Below are 23904 nucleotides of genomic sequence, written 5' to 3'. Positions count from 1 at the left end.
CCTCCCACTTCGTTACCCAAGGTCATCTTTCTCTTTTCCCGTGCACAGTAACAGCATCCAGAAACTCTTAGCATCTATGCTGGAAAGGTATGTACTACAGTCTAGAGAAGTGTTTGAGAGTTACCTTCTTTTGTATTCTCAACAGATCTATGAGGTAGTCTGAAGTAATGTTGCCTTCTGCTTTCCTAACACAAAGAGCAGATGAATATCAGTAACTGAACAGAGGAGAGTGAAAAACTGAAGATAAGGATAAAGTCTGATGTTCTCTTACCAGGATGCAACAATTATGCAGCTCTGCAACTGTAACAGCACTGGGCAGTACCAGTAGAGTCTATAGACTCTGTGGCACCTCTCAGAAGTGAAGGTCTGTAGAATACCACAGGGAAGAACAGAAGTCACAGAGGAATTGAGCAATGTCCATCCCCTGCGTTAAGAAAGTGGATAAGGTAATATGCTGGTGGACCATATTCTTTGTCTCCTATGACTCTTACAAGACAACATGGCCTAGGAAACTATAGTACTGTTTCAGATTGCTTCAACCCCACCCAACCCCTCCTACCCCCCCATGCAGCTGGTACAAAAACCGGTGTGGGAAGGAGTAAGAAGGGCAGCAGATACAGGTGGGAAAGGCGGCATTTTGTTCCTTTCAGCTCCCAGCAGGTTTGTTGTAGAGCCCCGCTAGCCCTAGGGACGTCTCAATGAAGGCATGTGATGGTGTCTATAAGGAAAGGGATCGGTGTATGCAAGCAAGAGACTGAAGAGGTACCGGGCACCGCTGCCTGCTATACAGCATGGATACCCTTTGAAAAGCCCTAGGAAAAACCACCTGGTGACCTGCTGCAGCTGATGCAGGTCCACTACAGGAACATGGGGTGGCTCTGGAGACCAGCTCCTCAGACCGGAGAGGCATCCCTCAGCACCACAGATTCCCAGGAATGCACAGGGACTGGCCGTTGGCATCCTCTTACTCAAACACGAGATCAGGGGATTCACCTGAGGTTCTAAGTCCTCTGGTTAATCCTAGTGGGATTTCAGCATGGGAACGAGGTATATTAAATAATTTACCTATGATACATCTTGGCACTGTTCCCTCACTGCACAAGGATGAGTCAGAGGAGCTATATGAAATCCTAAAACATTCAAGGAACCTGCAATTCCTTAGCTTTTACACCTTGTAGTAATCAGCTGTAAGGGTCCTCCTTCAAGGAGTAGGAATGAGTGTTATTTACAGGTCCTGGCTGACAGTTTTCAGTGACCAAGTTCACTGTGCTTCTGGAATTTTTATAAAAGGTAATGGAGAGAGACTTGCAACATAGCTGTCCTGTTTAGAAACCACACAGATTACACGATCAGACAACTTTGCTTTTGTTTTTGTCACTTAAGTTTTTAAGAAAGTGACAGAAAAATCCATTTTTGTTTTTCGATTAAAAGACTGAGTAGCGATTAGACTGGGTGACTCTGATAGGCCTTGTTGACCGATTAGTACCGGTTTAGATAATCTACAAATTCAACTTACGAAAACTTAGCCAATTTCTGTACGCACAGGCTTGCTCCTAACTTTTCAGCTATGGGGTTTAAACCAGAAGAAGAAAATAGCTGCAACTGAACTTCAGGTATAATTAAAAAATTGAACTAGTGCAAACGTTCGTGCTGTCAACAACAGCTTTCATTTTAAGCCACACTTATCTGAGCCTACTCTAAGTCTCCAAGGAAGGGGTATTGGCGTGCACACGTATTAATGAAACGAACTGAAAGTGCCTTTCAGGCAGTTTTAGCTGAACGGGGTTAACCTCCCGCACAGACACTTCCCCAGAGTCAAACTGACCCTGTGGTGAGTGATTTTGCTTCCAAACTAGTGACGCGACCGCTCCTCCGGCCACCCCGCTGCCAAGCGGGACGAGGAGCCGGCAGACAAAGGGGAAGCGCTGCCCGCGGCGGTCCCGCCTTTCCCAGCCGGCAGGATCGACCCGTGCTCCCGTAGAGCGGCTCACGCCCCCCACCCCCCCGATCACCCGCGGCCGGTGCGCGCCCCGTCTCCAGGCCGGGCCGAGTGCTCCGTGCCCCGCAGCCCCTCCGGCGGGCCGCTCCCCCCCCGCCTCCAGCCGCGGGAGGGCTGATCGGCCCCGCGGCGAAGGGCTCCGCGCCGGCCCCCGGGGACGCCGGCGCGCCTCGGCGGGCTGCGGCCTCCCCCTACCGGCCTCGCCGCCGCTTGCATCCGGGGCTCCACAGCCGGCTGGTGACGTCAGCGGTATAAAGGCCCGCAGCGCCTTTGTTCGCCCTCATTGCGCAGTTGCGGTTCGGCGCGAGCGGAGGTGAGTGCCGCCGGGCGAAGCTGAGCGGGCCCGGAGGCTCCGGGGAGGGGGAGAGCGGGGGTCCTGCGGGGCGGCAGCGGGCCGCGGAAGGCGGCGGCGCGGCGGAAGGGCCGGCCCGTGGGTGAGGGAGCTGTGTTCCGCACGCCCGCCGCTGCGGGCCCGAGGTGAGGCGAGGCGCGGCGGAGCTAGGCCCGCCTCCCTGCCCGCCCGGCCCTGCATAGGTTGGAGGGAACAGTGCGGCTGTGGCGGGGCGGCGGGGGGGGCGGGGGTCCCAACCGCGTGAGGCGCGGTGGCCGCCATTTTAGGTGCGGGGGGTTCTGCTCGAGGTCCCGCCGCGTGGTCCTCCGCATCCCCGCAGAGGACGAAGGGAGGGCGGCGGCCGCGCCTGGAGGGCCGGGCGGATAGTTCAAAACGGGGCTCGGGTTAGCGCCGAGGCGGTCGATTTGGCGCCGGGAGGGAGAAGAGTCCCTGCCAAAGGTGGCCGCCATTTTGTGGAGGTGCCTGGAGACCGCGGAGGGTCTGACGCCCCCCCCCCCCCCCCCCAACCTCCCCCGCCCCGTTCCCCGGCGCGCGCCTTCGCCGGGTGGAGGGGGGGGCGGCCGCGCGCGCGCGCCGTGGCCTCCCGGGTCGGCCCGTCCCCAGCCGGTCTCCTGCTTCCGGGGGGGGCTGCTTTGTCCCGGCTCTCCTTGTGTGCCGGGGAGCTGCGCAGGCCCTCCTTGAACGCTGCTGCGGGCTTTCCCGCCATAGGTAGGGCTGGGAGGCAACCGGGTAACGTTTGTCCACAGGCGCCAGGCGTTCCGCCAGGCGCTTCGAGGTTTTGCTTTGTCTAAGGCTTTTTTTTTTTTTAATTAAGTCCTCTCGCCTTGCCTTAGCCGTGGCTTTGCTGTGTAGCGCTGCAGTGATGGTCTGGTATCCGTTCAGGCTGACGCATTGTGTAGGCCAGGATTTTGGCGTACTCTTGATGTTCTTTAAATAATTTAAAGAATGAGTTTAATGTGGAATATTGTTTCAGGCTGACTTTAAAGTTAATATTTTGGTACTACTTTGACATGCTAAGTAAATTTCTTGAAATATCTATAGCAGGATTTAGATGCTAGGGTTACCATCGAGGCGAAAAGGCAGTAATCCTGAAGGACTTTACATATTCATCAATACTACTTGATCTTAAGAGACTTCTCATCAGTGCTTTGTTCCACTCCTTTAAAGTTAACTTAATCTATTTGAAATAGATGTGAAGAAGTAACTGAAGGCAGTACTACTAGTTCCTTCAGTCTAAAAATTTTAATGTCATGTTCTTTATACCTCATATCTCTTAATTGTCATCTTGCTCAAGAAAATTTCCTTGTGCTTTTGAAGAAAGAAGTAATTTATACTCCATGAAGTGGTATGGAAGTCTCTGTTGCAGTCTGATGTTTTGTTAATAACAACCTTACGCTTTTAATAGGTCATTTGCGGAATCAAAATGGTTGAAGCAGATCGTCCTGGGAAACTGTTCATTGGGGGCCTGAACACAGAGACTAATGAAAAAGCCCTTGAGGCTGTATTCGGCAAATATGGACGCATTGTGGAAGGTAAACAGAAAACCCTGTGATTTAAAATACTAAAAAATAAAAAGCAACAACATAGCTATGATGACTTTTTTGGCATTGATCATCTGAAATGATGGTGCTTTCATGTCCTCTAAGAAGTTCTGAGCTTAAAAGGTTAAATAAAGGTTAAGTGTTAGTACCTAATTACAGGAAAGAGTAATGTGACTTTATTTCTGCAGTCCTTTTGATGAAAGACCGTGAAACCAACAAGTCCAGAGGATTTGCGTTTGTCACGTTTGAGAGTCCAGCAGATGCAAAAGATGCTGCCAGAGATATGAATGGAAAGGTAGGAATTAAGACCAATTATATATTGCTGTTGCTACTGACCAGCAGTATTGATCTTTATGGTAAATTAATTAGTAATAAAAGTTGGAAAGACAATGGGTTAGAAGATCCTGGAGACAAGTCCCAGTTTCAAATCTGGCAAAATGTCTCTGTCTCCATGAGGCTCAAATCACTTTTTCCTTATTATGGATGTGACTGTAGAAAGTGAAGTCTGACTGTCAGTTACAATCTCCTTTTTTATTTTTTTCAGTTGGTGATGGAGGGCTTGTTATTAGTCAGCTCTTCATTCTTGCATGTCTCCTATAATGTTTTTATCATACTGGAATACAGTGTTATGTAAATTACAGTTCAGGGAAGTGACTTACCTGAAAACTATTAATGGTTCCCTTAACATGGGTTTAATGTGACTTCCCTACTTTGCTGGAGTGTTGATGTGCTATCTGGTGATCTGTAGATAACCTCCTACATTTGTGAGTTGCATCATAAATCTACTTGGCATGTATAAGGAGCATCTTGCCAGTTAAATAGTTTTGCAGTTAGCCAGCAATTGAATTTGCTTGTTTACACTCTACAATGCAACAATATGACTTTAACAGGAAATAAAAATTTAATGCGTATGTAACATCTTTAAAAAGAAAAACTTAGGAATTTGGAGGAAAAGTTCCGAGATAAATACCAGCATAGTTTCTCAAAGGAATGCAGGCTACTGTGATCTGTGTCTGTTCTGGCACATGTTTGAGAAGCTAGATGCAAGTTTGCAACTTAATGGTCAATATAGCTGCTTATTGTCATAGAGGTTCTGTCTCTTTAGGCAGTGAAAGACGTCTTCTCAGTTAACTTGAATTTCAGACTGGTGTTCAATGCATAATCTGAATGGTTGTGTTAAGGTCGTGCTGCGTTGGCCTTTTTCTACGTAGTGTCTCTGAGATGCCATTCACGTAAGGTGAAGAAGCTTCTACTGATTCTGATTAATTAACACTTGGGATTTTGATAGCTGTTTGTCTTGTTAGTGTAAGACATTGAAGTGAAAGAAAAATGTCAGTCATTGAGGTCAGTAAGTAAAGTGTAACATATTTGTACTTTGGGAATAAGAAAGTGAGCTTGCTGCAGTGTTCACAGTGAACACAAACATTAAAACTTCCTTATTTTGTGTTACAGCAGGTTTTCTGCTGTGTGTACGTAGTTTCTGGGTGCTTCAGGACAACCTCATGACAATTAGTATTACTTTCTTTGGAGACTTGCTTCCTTTTTAAACAAGTTCATAGTTTTTGCCAAGGCAGAGAGTGACAAGTCAGATAATGTCTTTTCTCTACCAGCCTAAACATCCTTAAAGGTGCTCCTTTTATTGAATTTTATTTCTCCGTTGTGTAGTTTGCTACAGTTCTGAAGACTTGTTTACTGCAGTTCTTAAATACTGATTTCCTCTGAAGTAGTCATTACAGTGAACCCTCACATAAGGTAACTTCAAGCACCAGCAACTAATTGTCAGACTGAAAGGAGTTCAGTCACTAATCCTAAATGTTCGTGGAGTGCAGCTTTCAAGTGAAAATCCCTCTGAAAATAATCACCAACTGTTCTGAATCTTGAATGTTGTGGCATGTGTTTGGTCACATTGGAAACATTTAGGAGAGTAATGTGTAGTGAAGTAGCTAAATGAGATTGTTTGTGGCTGACGTGATGTCTTCGTGTTCTGGAATGCACCATCTGCATCATTGTCAAGAAATGCTAGAAAATACTGCCTTGTGGATCATCATTCTCATGGTTTCTGTCTTCAACACTACAAATCTAAAAGTACCTTCATCTGCTTTGAAACTGGAACATAAAATAGTGTCTGAAAAGAAAATCCTCGCTTGGGATTTGGCCTAGAGTGACCTTTTCAATGTAAACCTTTAGGTGCTGCTGTGTAGAGTTCCAGTTCTGTACTGGTCTAGCTTGGTTTGACCATGGATATGAAAGATGTGGAATATGTTCATGAAGTAGTCTCTCATCCTCATCTTCAGAGAGCCTTCTGGACAATAAGTACTGCTTGTACCTCAAAAAGACTCTGCATTCTAGATCTGAGGAGGAGCAATGTTTGAGGCATACTGTGGGAAGAGATTGTTACAAGTCAGAACTGGGAGCTTTTCAGTCTATTTGGAAATGATGGATCGGAGCACTCATGAGAATTTCAGGCACTTAATATGAAGCAGCAGAAGCGCTGTGCAGACGATAGTTCAAGCACTCTGAAAGAAGTTGACTTGTAGCCAGGGGGAAGAGTTCTGCATCGCCAGTGTGTTGCTCATTCTGTCTTTCCAAAGGAATTCAAAGTTGCAGCCCGTAGAAGAGGCCGATTTAGATTCTGCAAGAGTGAATTTGCATTTGATTTTTTTGCTTCGCAAATGTTCATGAAAAACATATATCCAATGTTTTACTCCTTTCTGGGTGGGGGGGAAGGAAGGGGTTAATTATATTTCATTCTAAAATGGGACAAGCATAGACTAGTCTAAGCTTGCTTGTTGAAGATTAATTTCAGTCCTGCAGAAAGAGGTCAGGAGATAATGATTTTGGAGTGGGGGTGGAGATTTTTTCACTTAAATTTCTTCTCTACAGAATTGGAACAATGTTAGCGTGTCTGAGCAGCACAGAAGAAATGTTAGAAGTACTTTATCATAGCAAATTACTAGTCTTCTTTAAGAAGAACCTTAATTCATGGTGGTCAAGACTACATCCTGATGTCGTGAAGGGTAGATGCTAATCTGGACACAAGTGTGAATATTCCAAGTCTGTAATGGTCATTCTGTGCAGTAGGCTGTTCTCATGATCTTTTGATTTTCAAGTCCTGAGGACAAAATGGATAATTAAAGAGAGGATATGACCTTAGAGGAAACATCCAGGACAAGCCAAAGATTTAGTTCCAGTGTAGATCTGCCAAGCCAGCTGGACTGTGTTAAGAGGTTGGAAGCAAATACTATAATACAAACAACAGTCTAAACTGTACTCAGTGCTACTGAAGGTTGTCTTCCTCTAATCAACAGAAAGTGTTTCCAGTTCTTTTGGTGAAGAAGTGATACAGTACATAGAAGCTCAGCCTGATAAGAAATGATCTTCAGTTCTTGTGAATATATTTGGTGAAAGGAAGCCCGCTTGATGTGCCATCAAGGAACATAGAGGAATGGTGGAGTCACTGCAGCATCAACAGTAAAATGATCCATTGGAGAGGAAATGCCTACGTGGCATTAGGTTGCAGTTTCGTGCAAATTTCTGTAACAGTTTCTTCGGAATACTGGATTTCTGCCCCACTCCCAAAATTTCCTAAATTTCATTCATCTCTTCTGTTGGAACGTTGAACAGGTTGCAGGACAGTTCTCTGATTCTGTTTGGTTAAGGTTCCCTGGCTCACCTTGCAAAGCTTTATAGATTGTTCATTCCACATATAGGAGTTTTTACAATTGCCAATCTATTATTATCCTTAAATGACTCATATCTTAAATTACTTTCCTGTTTTTTAGCACCAAGGTGACTCCACTTCATGGTGCCCATATGCTAAAAATGCTATTGTAACACTCTGACTCAAAGTTATAAACACCAACTAAGAGTGTTCATGTTGGCAGGTGGTGCTTTGGGCTCATTGAAAAAAAAAATCCTTATTCTGAGATGGCTTGTGTGAGTTTTATCTGTTCAGTGAGATAAGACCTTTCTTCTTTGAGCTAAGAACCTATAAAATGAAGTTGTCCCCTCTGCTTTAAAAATACAACAAACTTTGACAAGTATCTTGTGGTTAACAAAAGAGAAATAATCTTCTTGGACCTAATGAAAGGTCTTTTTGGACCTTAGGTATAGCTTTTTAAGACTGCTTGCATAAAGCAGTTTCAAAAGAAACCTATCTTTTGCCTAGGTAAGATGCGTAAGTGCAAGGCAGAAGGAAATAGGAGGATAAATGATAAGGAAAACTGTACCTCCTACATAAAAAAGGGAAGAACTTGGACCTAGCATCCAGGTTTTCAGAACCCATGCTAGCACAGGGGGATGGTGTTTGGTTTCTAAACTTCAAACAAGCTGTCAAGAATCTGCCATGAAATTGAGGACAACAGTGGTCATGATGGCAAAGCTTAAGGCTTCAAGCCCACTGTTGCTGTTTTGAGAAGGATGCCAGAGACAGATGAATGATAATGGCAAAATAATACGATACAAACTGAGAAGTTCCAGTGATGAGAGGTACTAATGCTCGCTCCTGGAATGTTTCAGCTTGTCATGTGAAAAGGCTTATTGAGGAACCTTCCATAAGTAAAAGACTTCTATTAAGTCAAAGCCAAGACCAGTATGATTTTGCTAGTATGAATTTTTTTTCCTCACAATGGGTTAAATTGGACCTGTGGATATACACATGGATTTTTTGAACAGTAGCTACAAGTACATATGGTGGCAGAATACGTGAGCTACTCAAGTGGATGATTTCAGAGAGGGCTAGATTTCATTGGAGAACAAAAAAGATTCAGTACCTCAGTAAAATACAATCAGCAGTTGGGAGTAAGACATTACTAGCAGTAGAAACCACTTCCTACCTGTATAATTCATTAGTTGTCATAGCAGAGTTAAATATTTAACTGCTAAAAAAAGGCAAATAAACCATGTTTGCCAGGATAGATGTGCAGTAACCTAACTTCAGGAGAGCTTGTGATCTTGGCTCTGCTATAATTACCAAATGTGTGGTGTCTGAAAGTTTATACAGAAATTTGATTAATCAGGTTGAGTTACTCAATATGTCTTACCACCTGCTCATGTTTGAGGTATAATAGTTGGCTGCACAGTTCCTGTTATTGCAGGTTTATATTCCAGAAAAAGCTTCCACTTTTTTTTCCCCTGCCAAAAAACCACACAACAAAACCCCCAAACAAACAAAAAAAAAACCCAAAGCACCTCCACTCTGGAAAAGCAAGTAGTAGAGTAAATTGTGTCAGTCACCTTTTTTGAAAACCCAGCTTGAAACAGTAGAAAAGAGGGGTGAATTATCATGCTCAGTCTGCTTTGTAGATGCTGAAATTACTCCTAAATACTTCAGTGATCACCGTTTTATCAGGACATCAAGAAAATGTACTAAACGGCCTCCCCATTGCCAGAAATCCCAACTGAAGCTAAGATACCTTCAGCTTAATCCTGTAACTACTGGTGCAGTCCTAGTTTGGTACAAAAGTCCATGGCAATTGAAAGTAAATTGGAGATCATAAATCATGTTTCATTTACAGAATAAATGACATGGGGCTGCCGTAATCATTGGACGCTTGTGTTTTCACTGAAAGTCCTTTCTGATGCTGCTCTGTATTTTTTTTTCATCAATACCACAAGAATGAAGTACTGTAGAAATTAGGCCCAACATGCTGCTGAGTACATGGGCACTAATACTGAAGACTGAAATCAGTTCTAGAGTTGCTCTAACTTTATAAAATGGAAGCCCTATAATAGTGAAGCAAGAGGGGCTTAATTTAAGAAATACAAACGTGACTGAGCAGTAAGTAAAGCAGCTTCTTCTTTAGTCATTAGATGGGAAAGCAATTAAAGTGGAACAAGCAACCAAGCCATCCTTTGAAAGTGGTGGTAGGCGTGGGCCGCCACCCCCTCCACGAAGCAGAGGTCCTCCCAGGGGCCTTAGAGGTGGAAGAGGCGGAAGTGGCGCGAGAGGACCACCTTCAAGAGGGAGTCACTTGGGTATGTATTTACCTCTCTCATTATATACTTGGACAACATACAAGACAATCTCATTGGAAGATGACAATAATCCTACTGGAAAAAAAGTCAAACAGCCGAATAGTGCACTCCTTGTTCTTTATTAAAATGATGAAATATGATCTCGGCAGTTTAGTCAAATTTTTGGTTAGGCAAGTACACCTTAAGAAAAGGCTTTCAAATATGAAGATTCCCTTCTACAACTAACACTCCACTTGACTTTTGGCTGTGAAAGAAAAGCAAAACTCCTGCCCTGCACGTGAGAAAGGAAGCTTTCTGGTATTCAAGTTGAAAAAGCGATTCTCTTCCACCAGGGAAAGGGAACTGCCTTTCATTCTTACTAGCAAGAGCTCTAAACTTACTAAATTCTAGGACTGATCCTTCCAGATCATAGTGGGAGTTAGGGAAGCTAAGCCTTGTTTGTTGTTATAAAATAGTAGTGTGTTGAGTTGAAGCTTTCTTAAGTGGAAGGATAGTACATTACTTGATACTGGATATTCTTTAACTTAAGATATAGCTTTTTATTCAGAGACTTCAGTATCAAAACAAAACTGTTGCTTAATAGAAAAAGCAAGCAGCACCTGAGGTATAACAGTAAAAGCTGTAATGCAGGAAAAAAAACCCTGGAAATAGTGAAAACTCCTGTCTTGCAGAGTCTGTGTAGTAGGTTCTACAGACTCTGTAGGGCCTCTGTTCCCTCTCTATGTAGGATCTTCTCTAGTACATCTTCCCAGGTGGCTCTTGTCTTCTGAGAACACTAACTTGTTGAGCATTAAAGCTGTGACTGATTACAGATAGCAGCTGTCTTTCTCCCTTGTGTCACACCCTGTGGCTTTTGGATAAGTTCTAAAAGACAGTTTTTGACAGGAATTTAGGCTGTGGAAAGTTAACTTGGTGGGCTCTCAATTCTGCCAGTAGCATCTAGTAGTGGCCAAAACACAGGAGAAGGCTTTGAGGTCTTATTTTAGAGGTTTACTGTTGATCACATAGTGATAATAATAGCACATAGGTTATTGTAGTTCAGGCTTTAGGGGCATACAGGTGAATATATCACAGAAATAACAATTTGGTTTATGGCTTATCCTTCTAGGGTCTTCTCGAGGGCCACTTCCCATGAAGAGAGGACCACCTCCACGAAGTGGAGGCCCTCCACCTAAAAGATCTGCACCTTCAGGACCAGTGCGTAGCAGTAGTATGGGGGGAAGAGGTAAGGGCTTCATGAATTACTTTGTTGCTTAGCTGTAGCACCTTAGTCTTCCTTCAGGAACTGTTGCAAATCATTGATTCTAACTTAAATCTGCTGTGGGATAGTGCATTGTTTTTCTAATTTATCAGTTCTTTTCATAAGAAGGTAATTTTGTTGCTGTTTGGAACAGTTCAGTGTGATTTGATGGTTGTGTTTCTTCTAGTGCAGCTTTAAAACTGTCCAGGCAGAAATGTGAAGTATTACATATGTAGGCTACAGAGATACTTTTAAATAGCTATAAACAGTCTGGTAATACTTACTTGCCTTGAGGAGTCTTTTGTGTGGCTAAATGCTAATTAAGTTAAAAAATATGGACTGTTTCTCTTAAGCTCCTGTGTCACGTGGAAGAGACAGTTATGGTGGTCCTCCACGCAGAGAACCAATGCCATCACGAAGAGATGTCTACATGTCTCCAAGGGATGATGGCTATAGCACTAAAGACGGGTAAATTCTTTTTACTAATTTAGTTTGGCTTTTTTGTTGTTGTTGTTCAGAGAAGGATTTTGATCCCTGATCTTTTGAGGTGTGACATATGGCTAACATATCAATTCTTGTTCTTTATAGTTATTCAAGCAGAGATTATCCCAGTTCCAGAGATACACGGGACTACGCACCACCTCCACGAGACTACGCATATCGTGATTATGGTCATTCCAGTTCACGTGACGAATACCCCTCTAGGGGATATAGGTACCTACTGTTGGATTTTTCTCCCTGTCATTTTATTCTTGCTGTGATCTTACTGATCTGTACTAAGTCTTAGTAGTCTTTCCTCCTATAGTGATCGTGATGGATACGGTGGTGGACGTGACCGAGACTACTCAGATCATCCAAGTGGAGGCTCCTACAGAGATTCATATGAGAGTTATGGTAAGAATCCATTTTGAGGATCATGTAGTAATCTGTACAGGTGTCATAAAATCTGACTTTTACTAGGTTGCTCATGTTTTAGGGGGAAGTGGCACGCTTTTTTTCCCCTACAGTGAAAGTGCAGTTGTTGGTTATCATTTGATCATCTTGTTAAATAAGCTATAAGCTAAAGAAGCAAAGTCAACAGTTCAGAATTGCAACTATCTCTGGAAAATATGGCTGAGTTTCTTCTATAAAATAACAAGCTGTTCTGGAATACCCAGTAAAGAGCCTGCCTGAATAAACACCGTCTTCATTCCTTCAGAGTCCTTAAATCCACTCACTGCCTGATATGCAATCCCCACTTTAAATACCATTAATGTGGCAGATTATATTAAGAACATCTCAATACATACAAAAGAGTAGCAGTAAACATTTAAATACAGCAATTCTGTAAATTCAGATTGAAATTGTTATATATAACTTATGGTGTTGCCATATTACCTGACCATTGACCCTGCAGGTAACTCACGTAGTGCTCCACCTGCACGAGGGCCCCCGCCATCTTATGGTGGAAGCAGTCGATATGATGATTACGGCAGCACACGAGATGGATATGGAAGCCGAGAAAGTTACTCAAGCAGCAGAAGTGATGTCTACTCAAGTGGCCGTGATCGTGTTGGAAGACAAGACAGGGGTCTTCCCCCATCCATGGAAAGGGGCTATCCACCTCCTCGTGATTCTTACAGTAGTTCAAGCCGCGGAGCACCCAGAGGTGGTGGCCGTGGTGGAAGCAGATCCGATAGAGGTGGAGGCAGAAGCAGATACTAAAAACACTCTTAAACTTTTGGACCAAGACAGATTACTTCTCAAAAAAATGAAAAGTGGAAGTTGTTCTATCTTTACTACCAGAGGACTACTAAAAGGAAAAGTTGTTTTTACCTTTTTTTATTGTTGCCTGTTAAGTTTTCCCCTCCATGACTTTTATGCTTTTGTGAGGAAAAGTTAAACCAATGTTTAATTTCATTTCAAAATTGTTAACATTTCTTTCAAAAAGCAAATGTTAAATGTATAAAACTTGAGCTGTGTACTAGTGTTGTAATTTTCAAAGTAAAGTTTCCCTGAAATGCGACACTTCCCATCTGATTTTCCTCATGAATGGAACAAGCAGTTCTTAAGATCTTCCACACAACATCTAACCATCTAACATGGAGGTGGATTGTTCTACATGTTCAGCATCTCATTCTTAAACAAAATATTGCTTGTGATTTGGAGGGTGGTGGGGATATTCGACACAAAGTTCAGTTGTGCCTAGAATTTGAAGTCACAGTGTTCCCAATACAAAATGCCTTCAGATCCTTGTGTAAAGAAAAATAGAGGATATCATTCACTTAACCTGAAAAAACAAGTGGATAATACTATTTTCTGCCTTCCTACTGTTTCATGGGGAGTTTGAAAAGATCTCCCCTCCAAATAAATCATGTACATGTAAGTCGGCCACAGAATACTGTAAAAATAAAAAAAAAATTGACCAATTCCATCAAAAAAAGAAGCTGCAAAACGATGCTTACTCATACTGTTTCAAATTTTTGCAACTCTGTAGTGTTTCACTTTTAAAGGAACATCTTTGATTCCAAAGGAGAAAATAAGATAAGCAAAGAAGTCTTTCTCTCCAACTTCTCAAAGGCTTATGGCTTCATAAAAACAAGTGAATCTTTCAGCATTCCACAGCTGATTTAAAGCATCAAATGCCTGTGAAACAGCAAAGATGGTAAGCAAAGCAAACTAGTTTTTCAGTCTAAGTCAAAATTGAACCAAGTTATCTTCCTCTAGTACAGTAAGACAAGCTGCACGTCATGGCAATGGAAGTGCTGTCTAGATTAAAAAAAAAAAAAAAGGAAAAGAAATACTCGAATACATTAGAAGTTCTCCAAATTCAACATTTCTTCTTGGATAAAAGCATTTATGGCACCAATTTTGAAACTAAAGACATAATGCAGCTCACTGTAGACAGGATATTGCCAAGTAGGGTTGGGAGGGGGTATTTTGTGCCCAGTATCTTTCAGTGAAGATGCTTAAAGAGGCTGCATATACTATATTTTAACAAAATTAAAGCCTTGTGAAATCAGGAATTGGTTTAGATTGACAAATATCAACTCGGCTATTGGGAGTTTGAAGCAAGCCATTGCAAGCTTGACGTTTAGTTGGATGCCTGACTGTTTAGTTTGACACTGCGTTAGAGGGATATCTAGTACATGTGGCAGAACCTGTGGCAAGTTGTTATGACTCAGGTAAAGCCATGAAGTTCAAAAGATGCTCTTGAATATAATAGACGTGAAGACTTCCAACTAAAAAAAAAAAACCAAACCACAAACCCAAAAGCTTTGTACTACTGTTTAGTCCTCAGTAAATTTTGTCGTTCAACTTATGGATTTAACATGGCAGTGCACCATTGAAAAGGAATGAGAATCCATAAGCCATGCAACCTATCACTAAGCCATTCCAGTCCATTCCAAGCCAGTGAATCCTCCACCACTTAAAAGAGAAGTAGTAAAACTTGCAACAGAATAATCCACAAACCCAAGCTTGTGACTTTTTTTACATGGTGGGGGGAAGCACTATAGGTTGACTTATGCTGTAAAATATACTTTTTTCAATTTGTTGTATCTTCTTTTGACTGCAGGGTGATACCTTCTAGAAGATGCCACTGAAGTAATGCTGGTTCATCTGTGTTGATGGCAGAGATGAGTGGTGCCTGCACCAATACATAAGGTAAATGTTGTACTAGTGTAATAGCTGGAAGGAGGGGTTTTGGTGCTTCTGTGTTTATAAATTTAGATGGACATTATTCGTGGCTAAATAATATTTTCAACTTCCTGTTTGAATTTTGGAGGAGGAGGTTTAAGTAGGCTTTTTAATCCTACCAAGTTTGGAATTACAGTGAGAGACTTCTCATCTGCAGAAATTGGTCCAATTTGGGTATGGCTGAACATAAAATATGATTACAAATGGACTTTAAATCATGCTGTAGAGAGTATTTAGTCTAGGAATCTTTATAAGACCAGACCATAAAAATCTGAATTGGGTTAATAGATGTCAGTACAGACATTTAATCTGTCTTGCTAAATGCAGAACATGCAATTTAATGATTATACTGACTATAATCTTTGATTAGGAATTGATCTCTGCAGGGATCCTTGGATTAAATTGCAGACTTCCAGGTGTCTCCAGAATGGTTTAAAACTTTGTAGGTCAGCTGTGTTTCATGACTTTGAAGCCTACCCTATTAAAATTATTTTCCAAGTAGATGTAGGAGCAGCTGTCTTCAGACTTCATGTGGAAGAGTGACCGTCTCTTCTGTTCCTCTGATAACTCAACAGGAAAACAAGAAAGTGATAGTGGCTGTCATACAGCTTTTCGGAAAACTTTTCTACTAAATAATTGTTACATAAAAAAAAGGAAATAAACTTCTAACGTGTGCAAAATCTGTTGAAATCTAGTGTAGAGTGAAGGATACGAACAAATCTCTTTTCCACGGGAGGTATTTATGTAAGAAGCGTGTGTACTTTTTTGTCTTTTTTTAATTAGTTTTCAAGGTACTCTGTAAATGTAAGAACGTATTTTGCTGTTTCAAATATTGCTTTTGAGAACCAACTTTGAAACGGTGAAAAGAAAAAGCTGTAGTTGGTACAGTATTGTTCATCTGCCACATGGTTACTGATTTCAGGGAATTTCCATCTTGTGTGATGGACAGGTTCTGTTGCGTACTGTGTGATGTTTGTAGTCTCAGTTGGCTTACAATTCATTCTTCTTGGAGTCTCAGCAACAGCAACTATATAGCTGTGCAGTGCCTTTGTCAGAATATGCCAGTAATGTTTTGTAAATAGTCCTGATAAATTGCTGCTGTTACCTTGATAAAGAAGAAAAAAACCACACTTTTATTTCAGGGTACTGGATTGTATTTCAGATCAAATACAGAAGCATCATGAGTGTTTTCTGTTCTGAGTCAAAGGAAGCATATAGTTAAATGAAATAAAAGCTGCTACCTGACCAACTTTTTTTATTTCTCTGTCACTTGATAAAATTTCAACCAACAAAAAGTGTTACTTTGCTTATCTTTGCATTCCTTTTAAGCATGGCTTGAAATATTTAAATCACAAATCCTCCTGGAAAGGACACCATTTGAACTATAGGTATCTCTTTAAAGATTAAAAAACCTAACCTTTTTCATTAAAAAAATCACTTTTCATTGAAAAATCACTAATGTCAGTACTGTGGCACCAAAGTGGATTAGGGAAATATGTCTAAAAGTAAGCACTTCTCCCTCGCTCCCTCACCAACCTGCAAAACATGAGCAGGAGTCAATTTCTAAATTTATGGTTTGAGGCTGATCCAGATCATGAATCCTCTAATAAAGAGATGGAATACTGTCTTTTAATATGCAGCATCCTAGGTGACTTTCAAAAGTTTTGCCAAATCATTGTGTAGGTTGTGTCAGAATGTTTTAATTTTCTTTATATGTGTGCGCTTCAATTCTCTATATTACCTGGGAAGCAGAAGGTTACTCTTGGCAGGTGAAAAAGCTTCTCTCTCTTGGAAAAATAAAAGTGCTTTTTTCTCAATTCACTAGATCTGTTTTGTCACTTACTGCTGGTAGTGGGCCATGTTGTAATTAATAAAGATATTCAAGATAAAAGCTCACTTTCTCAGCCTACTCTGCAGCTTATAAACATTTCCAGATTCTTAACAGGTATGGTGTGAATGTTAGTTAGGGTGCAGTAAATAGAACGTAACTCATGGCAGCAAAGGTAACACTAACTGTGTAAAAAATAAGGATGTAATTCTACTAATCAGCAAGCTGTTTGCCTTCTCTTGATCACAAGTTTTATTTAATTTATAGTACGTCACTTTACAGATCAGTACCAGTGCATGTACCAGTTTATTACAGGGCTCCTGAGTATTGTGCTGAGGTGGTCAAGAGCTAGTGGGATTTTGTGGTAGGCAGAGTTTGGAGGGGGAATACACACAGGAATTGGAGAGGCTTTACTTAGTACTTGCTCTGGAGACAATGCTGTACAAGGACCGTGCGTTAATACAAGTAGTCCTCAGATCGTTTTGATTATTGTAGTTGGCTGTTGATGTATTTTCATACTGTTGGGACAAATTGAATATAATCCAAAAGTATGCAGCGTGTATATAAAAACAATCAACTGGAAGATTATTTAGCTTTTTTGTTTCCGTTTCTGAGAGCGTACTAACTTGCATTTCTTTTTTCAGTTGTGGTGACTAGAAGGCGGCAGTGCAGCAGTGGATATGCGTTGGAAAATCGAAGGATAACAAAACGCAACTGACAAAGCTTGGCTTTTGAGTGTGGTGTTACCCACTATTTGTTTTAGAGGGTTGTGTTATCATTCAGGAGTTGCCTTTGAAAGCAGCACTAGTAATCTCTTGGATATAAAAAAAATTCTCAGGTGGAAGTCAATTTCTGTCTGCCATAGCTAACATCTTCCAAGAGTCAAGAGTGAGCATTCTTTTTAGTCAGTATACGTGCTTCAGTAGCTTCTGCAGTAGGAAAATACTCCAGGGCTGCCCTTTAAATAGGGTGCTTTCCATTTATGCTGAAAAAAAGTGAGTTTTAGTCCTCCAAAATACAGAGGACTACATTGTTACAAATTCTTCTTCACCAAGAAACCATGAAAAGTTCTACTATATTCTTACCTTAACAGTTTTATAATTGTCTGAGATGCTATTAGTGATAAATCCCCAGAATAATTAAGTGTTCTTCTATGCACTAGTTTCCTGCAAAACTCCAGACAGCACTGCATCTCTTGCAACAAGATGCTTTCATCAAAACTTTGCCTTGATGCATTTTTATCTTACATACACATTGATGTGCCAGTGTAAGTGAGAAGAATCCTCAGGCGCCAGTATTTCATATAGAAAACTAACTTCAGATTGACTGCAGTACTCAGTCATGACTAAAAAAGTTCATATTGACTTCTGTGGTAGACATAAACTGATCTCATTTAAACAGCTAATGCTCAGTTTATAATGAGTAGCTAAAGAAGAAAAAGCATGCGTACCTTGTCGAGGGATTTAAAACTACCTTTGGGTTGTGGGATAAGAATAGCACTTAAAACTTCAGGTACGGACTGCAGATTCTAGGAGTAAGTCTGCCTGTATGTAGCAAATGGGTAGAATTGCAGTATTTCCCAGGGCTAATAAATTTACTGTTAAAAAAAGCATTACGGGTTTTGGGTTTTTTTTAATTAAAAAAAAATACCTGTTACTCAGTGACATTTGCGTGGTGAAAAGATTGCTAGTGTTACATACTGATGGATGTTTATTGTTAAAAAGTGGTGTCGGAGAGTATCTTCTACAAGAAATAATAATATGCTGTAATATTAAGAGACTCCTTTTTCAGCAGTAGCTTACAGTCTGGGTACTGGTGTTTAGGCTGAACCAGATCATCCTAACTAAAATGTAATGCCAACATATGAGCTAACATACAAAAAAAGGTTGATACCTGCCTAAAATACTAAATTGTGAGAATGTACTGCCGATGTAAATTAGCTCATGCACTGACTGAAACTTCATCATTGAAAGTCACTAGTTTAAATGTAAGGCATCAGTAGATTCTGCAGAAGAAAAATACTCCAGTATTGTTCTTTGTATTGGGTGTTTTCCCTTGATGCTGAAAAAAAGAGCCGGTGACATAAAAGCAAGTGAGGAGAATCACTGCAGCATGTTTTCTGAACATCTGAATGCTATTCTTAACTTGCTTCTGTTACCATGCTGTTACTGATGTACATGCCATCAGAGTCCTTTGATAACTTGGTATAGCCCTCCCCCGCTTTTTATTTTTTAAACTGTGTTATATAGTCATCAGTGGTGTAAATCAGGCTGCAAATAAAAGTCTATTTGTAACTTAGGGGTGGAGGTTGACACTGTAAGAGATGATCGACAATTAATTTGATTTCTCCCTGTCGGCAAATAACCGAAGTTGAATTCTTTTACAAAGACCAGAAACTGTTCCTTGCTTGGTGGCTATACATTCATACCCTGGCTTTGTCACCGAATTAATTTTTGTGTAGGCGTGGGCGAACAAACTGGAAGATTTTTAGATGGGTCCTTTCTGAAAGATGCGAGGTTGGCCTTCCTCATCAGAAATGCCTTAAATTTGGGGGTTTTCTGAATATGCTATGTCTCCAGGTCTTTCAAGCAGTTGGTAAGTGTTGAAGATGTGGGAAGTGTTTTCATTTAGTTGTGGTTGCAACCATTAACACCTCTTTGGCTGCAACAGCTGCATGTGAAATAGTCATGAAACTAAACCTGCCTATCTACACAAAGGTTTGCTTTAGAAGAGGGAGTGGGTGAAGTACTCTTTGTGTATTCAGGTTTGTAACACAGTTTAATGAAGCAGGTGTGTAATTTTCCCTGTGTTGAAATATTTCTCTTTATGGTATGTTCTGATGAAACGACTGAAGTGGATGTCTTACATATACAAATGATTGTCTCCAGTAGATGAATGAGCCTTTGCAGTTGTGTTGCCTACTGCCGATTTGGAAAAAGAAAAAGCAGGCTATGAAAAGTGGAGACTGCAAGTACCGACTTCTACAAAATAGTGGTGGTCATGAGAACTGGAAGAAGGAAAAAAAATCCCTAAAGTTCTTGTAATTAGTCATAAATTTGAAGTGTTTTGCACATGTATGGATAGTTGTAGATGTACTTCACCAGATGGCAATGAGTTTTGTAATTTAGCTTCAGCCAGCTTTATCATTCACACTGGCTGCAGCTATGTGTTACTACTAGTATTTCCACACAACAGAGAACCGGAACTCGTCCTTGTTTCCTCATAAAGGTCAAAAGTCTGTCTAACCCTAAAAAGGCAATTCTGATTTCTTACTGGTGGCTGTTAAGAATTATCCTTAAGTACGTCCTAGTACCAATCAGACCTGGAAAGTGGAGACACAAAGCCATGCATATTTATCGTATATAATTTTTCCTCTTGCTGTTCTGTTTCTCCTGACCCTTTAAATTACTAGCCTAAGCAGTTTGAGAGCGCTGATGTCTTGAAAACAGTTGCTTTAAGTAACAGGGTTAGGAATTGGCTCAGAATATTGTCACCAAGCAATTCTGGTCTCTAGGATAATTTGTTCTTGTTTTATTGCTTCAATCCATGATGCTCCAACTTCTTTGGCATTCTAAATAGAGTTGCTTCATTTTCCATCTGTTCTAGTGAAAGGACAGTTAAAAAAGGAGAAGAAAATGGCAAGATGACTGGACTTCTCTAAATTGGTATGATCAATAGTGATGGTTAATACTCTCCCAGAACAGGGTGAAAAACTGATGCTGCTCCATAGAATGGATCTTGAAGAGCTGGTGGAAAGGAACATTTTAATAGGAGTAGTAAAATAGTTGGGAAGTTTCATTCTTGGCTTTGGATGAGTTAAATTTATGAGCTTTTCTAAGTTACCCAGATGTATGTTTTCAGAGATTATCACCTTCCAAAAAACCATTATGGATTATATGTGCACTACTTGTATAAAACAGTCGAAAAAACAAGTTTTTTCTTTATAAAGTGCATGATCAGAATTTATTTTCAAAAATCAAGCCTTGAAAATAGAAAACTACTATAAAAGGCAATTTTAATAACTAGGTTTGTGACATAAAGTTAAAAAATGTTTATTTAAAGTTAGTGTGATGTTTCCCACCAAGCATCTTTAGTGTGAAGTTCAGTTTTAATGCTGCAAATAGTTCATTATTTACAGTGCTAAAGACAAATTTACATTTACTTTTTTGGGTAATAGCCACAAGTTAAGACCAAGTTTACCAGATGATAGTATGCCAGCTGCCACATGGAGGAAGTCACTAGGTAAGATCTTTCTGGTGGAAAAAGTATCCACATAAAATGCTTCTATTTTCAATAATGTGGAAAATGTGTAGTTAAAGATCTGCTTTCACTGTCTCTTTTTAAAGTAACAGCACTAGAAACTTTAAGTAAAGGTTTCTTACCTTTGAGTAACAGTACTTCTGGGTCTTAAGATTTGGTGAGTTTCTGTGCTGAGCGAAAAAAAAGGTAGTTTCACGCTTGAGCTCAGCAAGCAGCAGCAGAGGCAGGAAGATGTAATCACGGATGTGGGTTCCAGCAAGCTGCTGCACAGGAGAACTGCGCTGGCGGCAGAACTCTCCACGATGAATCCAGAAGAACAAATTGTAACGTGGCTTATTTCATTAGGAGTTTTAAATTCCCCTAAGAAAATAGTAGATGATCCGGAAGAGTTCCTGAAAACTTCTCTGAAAGATGGAACTGTGCTTTGTAAACTCATTAATCGACTTCTTCCGGGATCTGCAGAAAAGGTAACTCTTCAAGATGTATTTTGCTAGCCTGAAACGGAGCACTGCTCAGTAAAATATTGTCCTGGTCATTTCGAGGTACAGATTTCTTTGGTAAGTAAGATGAACAAGAAGCATCTGAAAGATGAATGTTTTACAATTCAGTTACTAGTTATATCTAATTGAGGGCAAAGTATGATTGTAGCTTTAATTCTTTGATTTTGTCGCTACAGCCAGAAAAAGAAACCCGAAAGGTTGCAGCTGGCCAAGTTACGCCTTTTCATTCAGTGGCAGGAAATACCGGGCCTACCAGAGGTCAAAATATCTTGGTTTTGAACAGAAGGATATGCAGTTAGTCTGTATTTATGTAAATATCATTAATTACAACTTAATATATTCACTCTTTCAGAACTCTTACTGTAAAATACTTTGTTAGTCAGGAAATATACTGGAGAAGCAGATTAGGTTAGGAATAAATAATAAACATTGCATCCATGCCATTTTGAACTGTCCCCAGGCCAGCAAATCCATTGGTACTGAAGCCATTTAAGCCATATGAGTGCCTCCTATTACAGTTCTATGAGGCATATTTTCAGACAGTCCAAAAGTGTCATAAGTAACTGCAGGAGAAAAAAAGGGAAGGAGTCCAATGAGAGATAGGAAATGGCAACAAAGAAGAGAAGCTGTTTAAAAAAAACCAACAGGTTCTCCACCCTGTAAAACAGGAGCCTTTATTTGTTATGCAAAAATCAGTTTTGCTAGCTCCTTATCTTTTGCTTATATGTCATGGTTGGGGGCAGAGTGTTCTTAAAGGTCATCAATTTCCCACTGTCACTTAGGGCACTGTCATATGTTGACATTCAAAACAAGATGCCGACCATTTCGATGTGTGCATCACTTCCTCTAGTGGCTCTTTCTTCCTGCTTCAACAGCTTGCCTGCCACCCCCATCCGCCCCCTTAAGAAGCTTCCCTAATTCAGTATAAAACGCACATGTCAATATTCATGCAGGCCTTCTGAATAGAGGCTATATGGAAGGTGATGCAATGATCTCGGTGGATTTTCTTTCTTCAGTATTGCCTGGAGCCTAAAAATGAAGCTGACTGCATCAGTAATATTCAAGAGTTCTTGAAAGGCTGTGCACTCCTTAAAGTGGAGGTAAGTCAACTAAGATCTTTTCTTTTATTGTTGTAACATGCTTGTTCAATCAGCCTTCTGAAAGGAAGCCAGATACCAGAGGGATGAAATCAATATTAATTCCTCATCTTTTGTATTAATAACATAAATTAGAGCATGGGTAATTTAATATTCTGCCTGGAGAATCTGGAAACTGAGTGTATTGACTGTAAGCTTAACAGATTCCTTCTTGTTTTTTGAAACAAACCTAAATGGTCAGGTAGAAACACGTGCAGCAGTAACAGGAGGTCTGTCTAAACAGAGTGGACCTGTTAACATTTTTTTTTCATTATTAGAGAGGGGTATTGCAGGTTTCAGCCTTGCTTTAATATGAAGGTTGAAATAGTCTTAATACTGCAGTATTTTTCATCCCCTTCCAGCTGTTGAGTGAGGTTCTACCAAACACATAATATAAAATTGATCCTTGCACATAAAAATAATCCTAATGAAGACAAAAGACACCTATTCAGTAGCTATTCCTGGTCCTATCTATATGCTGATTCTTATGCTTAAGCATAGCTTGTATTTGCAAGATCAGAGTCTAAATGAATCACTGAAGAGTTCAGCAAATTTTGCCACCAGATTTTTTACTAATTGCATATGGATTTAAAATGTAAAGACTTTTGTATCACACTTAAATCCCTACAGTAAAAAAGAAACCTGTAACTAAGAGCCATCACTGTCTCATTTGAAATAACGCTCAACATTGTGGAGAAAAAATACATTCTGAAGACAAATTCTGCCAGAAACAGGAACAGCATCCTTGGGCATTACACAGAATATTCATGTACCACAGTGAGAAAAGTCCAACCCATGGTAGCTCTGTTCCTGTGCTTTTCCTTTGAAGGTCTAAACAAGCAAAGAGCCTTTTTTCTCTTCAGAGCTTTTTAGCTAACCAGCATGAAAATCTGCTCACTCCAGAACTGTTTCACTAGCCTGTTGTTTCCCAGTAATACATTTCTTAGAGCCTGCTGCAGCAGCCCAGTTTTAAGAGCAGATAGGCCTTCAGTGATTCTATATATATCACATCAGAAACGGGTGTTGCCAGTCTTCTGGTACTGACCATGTGATTTCCTCCATTTTTCAGAGTTTATTTTTCTATTTGAAAACTAATCATAATGGTTATGGTGGAAAACACTAAAAATAGGAGTCTTAAACAGCTGGAAGATAGGACAAGGGAACAGTCCTCAACTGTTGTGCTTTAACATCTCATAGTTTTGAAAGCCAGTTCTGCAATATTGCAGTCACACTCCGCAGTTTTCAGATGCTAGGAGCTACCAACATTGTGTGTCCAGCTCTGGGTGTTTCTCTGATCCTCCCTGTGCCTTTTCTTCCTTGGTTTTAATTTAAGAAACTGTTTCTGACTTCTTTTTTCTTCTGATTTATAACCCCCTTAATCTTTGAAATATTCT

The 23904-nt window shown here is 40.6% G+C and overlaps 2 protein-coding genes and 1 non-coding gene across 5 annotated transcripts in view; all 3 read left to right on the top strand.

Annotated features, from left to right (window-relative positions):
- The first annotated feature begins 2210 nt into the window (after positions 1 to 2210).
- Positions 2211 to 13113, top strand: RBMX (RNA binding motif protein X-linked). 2 transcript variants are annotated; one of them, XM_069811465.1, is made up of 9 exons: positions 2211 to 2312; positions 3757 to 3883; positions 4081 to 4187; positions 9697 to 9868; positions 10977 to 11093; positions 11462 to 11576; positions 11697 to 11822; positions 11914 to 12002; positions 12505 to 13113. In XM_069811465.1, the coding sequence occupies exons 2-9, from the start codon at positions 3775 to 3777 to the stop codon at positions 12810 to 12812; spliced, it is 1143 nt and encodes a 380-aa protein (XP_069667566.1). In that variant the 5' UTR covers positions 2211 to 2312; positions 3757 to 3774; the 3' UTR covers positions 12813 to 13113. The 2 variants fall into 2 exon arrangements, with proteins under 2 accessions (XP_069667566.1, XP_069667565.1); XM_069811464.1 differs by having other exon boundaries at positions 11899 to 12002.
- Positions 3938 to 4010, top strand: LOC138690804 (small nucleolar RNA SNORD61). Its single transcript, XR_011329594.1, has one exon. It is a non-coding gene; the product is annotated as a small nucleolar RNA SNORD61 (small nucleolar RNA).
- An 8037-nt stretch (positions 13114 to 21150) lies between the features above and the next one.
- The window catches only part of ARHGEF6 (Rac/Cdc42 guanine nucleotide exchange factor 6), a 41308-nt gene continuing 38554 nt past the window's right edge, over positions 21151 to 23904 (top strand). For both annotated transcript variants that reach the window (XM_069811460.1, XM_069811459.1), the window contains exons 1-2: positions 21151 to 21341; positions 22391 to 22474. In XM_069811460.1, coding sequence (XP_069667561.1) covers positions 21177 to 21341; positions 22391 to 22474 — 249 coding nt within the window. In that variant the 5' untranslated portion in view covers positions 21151 to 21176. The remainder of the gene's footprint in view (positions 21342 to 22390; positions 22475 to 23904) is intronic.

Source organism: Haliaeetus albicilla, chromosome 23 (assembly GCF_947461875.1).
Source record: "Haliaeetus albicilla chromosome 23, bHalAlb1.1, whole genome shotgun sequence".
NCBI classification, from domain to species: Eukaryota; Metazoa; Chordata; class Aves; order Accipitriformes; family Accipitridae; genus Haliaeetus; species Haliaeetus albicilla.
The sequence above is the reverse complement of the archived record's forward strand: the minus strand, read 5'-3'. Positions and strand labels throughout refer to the sequence as shown.

Bases quoted from the DNA above. Each gene is read 5' to 3' on its own strand.
- RBMX (XM_069811464.1), top strand. From the start codon at position 3,775: ATGGTTGAAGCAGATCGTCCTGGGAAACTGTTCATTGGGGGCCTGAAC. The intron at 4,188-9,696 runs GTAGGAATTAAG...CTTCTTCTTTAG, and splicing joins CCAGAGATATGAATGGAAAG to TCATTAGATGGGAAAGCAAT. The intron at 11,823-11,898 runs GTACCTACTGTT...AAGTCTTAGTAG, and splicing joins TACCCCTCTAGGGGATATAG to TCTTTCCTCCTATAGTGATC.